Source organism: Hibiscus syriacus, unplaced genomic scaffold, assembly GCF_006381635.1.
Source record: "Hibiscus syriacus cultivar Baekdansim isolate YM2019G1 unplaced genomic scaffold, ASM638163v2 tig00109973_pilon, whole genome shotgun sequence".
Classification (NCBI taxonomy): domain Eukaryota; kingdom Viridiplantae; phylum Streptophyta; class Magnoliopsida; order Malvales; family Malvaceae; genus Hibiscus; species Hibiscus syriacus.
This window is the reverse complement of record NW_024062544.1, coordinates 81,584-85,588: the sequence shown is the minus strand read 5'-3', so window position 1 is coordinate 85,588 and position 4,005 is coordinate 81,584. Positions and strand designations below refer to the sequence as shown.

The following is a 4,005-nucleotide window of genomic DNA, read 5'->3' as shown; positions in this document are numbered from 1 at the left end:
GAGTACTCTGATGGAGTTTATATTTTGTGGTCATTTTTATGTAAATTAACGTATTTTGCTTTAAACAAAGTTTTAAATTCCTCAGTTTTTCAAAAGAGTCAAAGTTTGAAAAGTCAATGTGACACCTCGGACTTGTATTCGAGTCGGGTACGGGTTGGGGTGTTACAGAGTCATTTGGAAGAGTTATTACTTCTTCATTTAATGTGAGCCTTGTGATGCAAGTATCAAATCATGTGTTGATACATGTCTTATTTAATAACAGATTAGTCTAAACCATTACACTTCTTAAGAAGTCCAATTAATATCAATATCACAACTCTCAATCGACACGTCCTAAATATTATAAATAGCCATACAACATAGAGTAAGGATAATTACACTCTTCTTCAGAAAAAACCAGACTAACATCATTAGTTGATTTTACCAATAAACAAAACCCTAGTAAGATTTATTTAAAAAAAACCGAGGAAAGTTTTGTCGGGAAAATGAATCTTAATTCATAAAGATACATTAATAAAGTATAAATAGTTTTATTCATTGTAAAATTGCAGACAAAACTAGTATTTCTTGCACTTATAGTAACATCTATAGTAAAACAACAACAATTTAAGCTCTAAATCATGCATCAACTTCCATGGTGATGATCATCTTTCTGTTTTTTCTATTACAATTAAAACAGTTTCAACTTTTTAGTGAGTAGCCAAAGAACAAGACCGTAGGCATCTGTCTTTCATATAATTCGTAATAGTTTTCATTTCGAAACTGAGTTAATCAATTTGTGGCTGAAATCCCATAATTCCCTGGCCAGAGCCTCATCTCTAGCATATGAACTTGGTTTCATCTCATTGCAGTCCACAAAGTATTTTCCGGTGACTCCCTTCAGCTGCGGGTGGAGCGCCACGTAGCATGTCGTCGCCGCCCCCTAAACACGGTTGTCGAAAAGATTAATTTTTTATCTTCCATTGAACACAAAATCTCCTTTTTTTTAAAGTATGGAAATCTGGGTTTTACCTGTGGAACATTCTTCCATAGGAAGAAACTGAAGAACTTCAAAAACTCTGCAGCAAAAAAAATGCAGATTATAGTAAATAAAATGGTGAAAAGGAAAGGGTTTACGAAATGGAATTTGGAATGTAAAAAACAGTACTCATTAGAACGGCAGTGTGCTTAAACAGAGGCGTCATTATCAATCCAGGATGAACCGAATTTACTGTGATGTTCACACCTTCCTCCTACACATCATTTAAAAGCCAAAACAAAATGTTACAACAACTTTTGTTGCCAAATTTATGGTACATTTATACTATACAAAGTAATAGATCCATCATCCATCGCCATCAAATTTTGCCCGGTTGGTTAAAAGAACAAAATTCAAAAAAGTTGGAAGTTGATATCACAACTACTCAACTTGACTCGATGATAACTCAAAACATAAAAACTATATAATCTAGGTTTAGGTTAGGAAAAGTGATTCATCAGCCACATGAGAGAAAGATTACTTGCCCCACAAGGCAAGACAAACAGCCTCCAATCAGTAGAGTTCGTCTCCTGTCTCGACTCAAGGTGGTTGGGGATATGTTTTTCTTTCAAAGTTTTACCTGCAATCGACGAGAGAGTTCATTGGCATGCAATATATTTGCTAATTTGGACTGTCCATATGCTCTTTTGTCATTGTAACTGAAAAGAAAAAGTATAATTTCCATTACATTAATTGGTTGATGAAGAAAAAATTTTAGGCAAAAAAAAAAAACTCATAAAAAAAACTATAATATTAATCAAAATTACCCTTCTTTAGCATTGAGCTTAGCAAATCGGATCCCATTTTTATAACAGTGGGTGTGGGCTATTGATGATAAGTTAACAATCCTTCCTTGAACACCAGTAGTTTTCACTGTGCTCTTCATTTTGTCTAGAAGAAGCTCGGTTAAGAGGAAATGCCCTGGGAAAAAAAGCAACAAAGATTATTCCAAGATTAAAGGAAATGGAATTACACTAACAACTCGTTGGTCTAGTGAGATCAACACTAAATTCTTTAAGCAATGTTAAAAGTTTAAATTTTGATGTTGTGAATAGAACAAACTAAATTGGAAGGATTGTTCTCGTAATAAACATTTATAGTACCCTATCCGGATTAGTCAATCAATAGATTACGTGGATAATTGTAAAAAAATGGAATTACTACTAATTTCTTGGAACCTACCAATATGATTAGTTGCAAACTGAGCCTCTATTCCATCCTGAGAAAGATGAAAGGGACAGAACATGATTCCAGCATTGTTTCTGAGACACACAACATCGTAAAAATCTTGTTATAATCACCGAATGAATAACAAATCTGTCACCGTATGTCAACCCTTCAACGTATGGTGACAGAATCCGAATCTAAAAAGTATGGTATTTAAGGGGCCTTTGAAATTTACATCAAGATATTGAGAGGAAGATTAAGAGCGATAAAATTGTCTGCAAATGCTCTGATGGACTTAATGGAGCAAAGATCGAGCTCCAAAACATCAACACAAGCGGGTTCGATATCTGCAAGAATAACCCTTTTGGCTTCATTTGCAGCTTTAAGGTTCCTTGCACCGATGATAACATGAACACCTCGAAGAACCAATACCCGTGAAGTCTCCAACCCAATCCCACTTGCTCCACCTGCAAAATAATGCAAAAAAGGACAAAAACGAACAACATGGTTACGTTGGAACTCGAGACATTTAATTTGTAAAAGCGACGTTTTGAAAACTAGGGTGAAGCCACGGTGTAACTTGTACAATATCATAGTACAAAAACAGAAACCCTAAATATATATAACAAAGAGAGAGAGAAAACGCCATGGCCGGACCAGTTATTAAAGCAGTAAGATTGGATCCATCGATTCCTTGAGTGACCTCTTCGGCAGTAGAAGCCGAACCGAATCCGCTCGGTCCGGGCCAACCGGTGACCAACGAAATGACACCAGCCATGTTTTTTGTTTTGCTTGTTTAACAAAGATTTTGATTCTTTTTCTTGACAGAGAAAACAGAGAATAAGAAGAAGGAGGAGCAGATGAAGGGAGAAGGGGAATGGAAAGAGTGGGTATTTATGGGTAGAGCGAAGTGTAGGTGGGGATGGGTGCTTTGTAAATTGTATTGAATTCAATGTTCGTCGGTTAAGAACAGTTAATACTCTCAACAACTCGTCAACTATAAGCGTATGGGAAAATTGAAAGCAAGTTGGAGCATGCAGCTTTCCTAGTTATCCCTCTTTCCTACAGTGTTATCAATAAATACTATTCATATTACATCTAATGTATACCCCAAGAATTCGGATTCATTTTCTTTTCCCATTTTCCTAATGTTTATTGGTTAGAAATTTCATTGATAGAGTACGAGTTTGCATATTAATATGTAATTGTTAATCGTCGTTATATTTTAAAGAATAATTTATCGAGTCGTTAAAGTAAAAATTTTAATTAATTGAACGATTAAAAGTCACAGTTAATAGATATAGTTATAATTATGAATTTTAATAAACAATAAATACTATGAAATACTATCATAAGACCAAAAAAATATTTTACCAAAATTCACTATTAAACACTATCATAAGACCACAAAAATACTAAAAAAAACTTAACTTTTACATTAAAAACTAGCTAAGTTTGAGATGGTTAATATGACACCTGAAAGGTTAAGATATATTTTCTATTTAATAATATAGCATATATATATTAGGGCTGAGAAAAGAAAAACAAACTCAATTAAAAATTAAATCAAACCGAAGTTGATAATATTGCAAATATGATAACTAAAAGGTTGAATCGAAATCAAATTGATAAAACATTAAAAGAAATATTGAATTCAATTAATATTTAAGACATTATGTGAATGAAAATACAACCTAATTGACTAAAGATCCTTAGATCTAGGTGAAGACACTAGTTTTTTACATTTGGTTTTTTATTATTATATATTTTATTATAATTATTATTTTATTATTTATTATTAATATTATTATTATTATTAT

The 4,005-nt window shown here is 33.0% G+C and overlaps 1 protein-coding gene across 1 annotated transcript; it reads right to left on the bottom strand.

Moving 5' to 3' along the window:
• Positions 1-732: 732 nt before the first annotated feature.
• On the bottom strand, positions 733-2,985 carry LOC120211587 (short-chain dehydrogenase TIC 32 B, chloroplastic-like). Its single transcript, XM_039210082.1, has 8 exons — positions 2,843-2,985; positions 2,421-2,652; positions 2,201-2,280; positions 1,786-1,939; positions 1,599-1,677; positions 1,148-1,232; positions 1,012-1,058; positions 733-922 (listed from the first exon to the last, which is right to left on the bottom strand). The coding sequence occupies exons 1-8, from the start codon at positions 2,961-2,963 to the stop codon at positions 752-754; spliced, it is 969 nt and encodes a 322-aa protein (XP_039066013.1). The 5' UTR covers positions 2,964-2,985; the 3' UTR covers positions 733-751.
• Between the last annotated feature and the right edge of the window lie 1,020 nt (positions 2,986-4,005).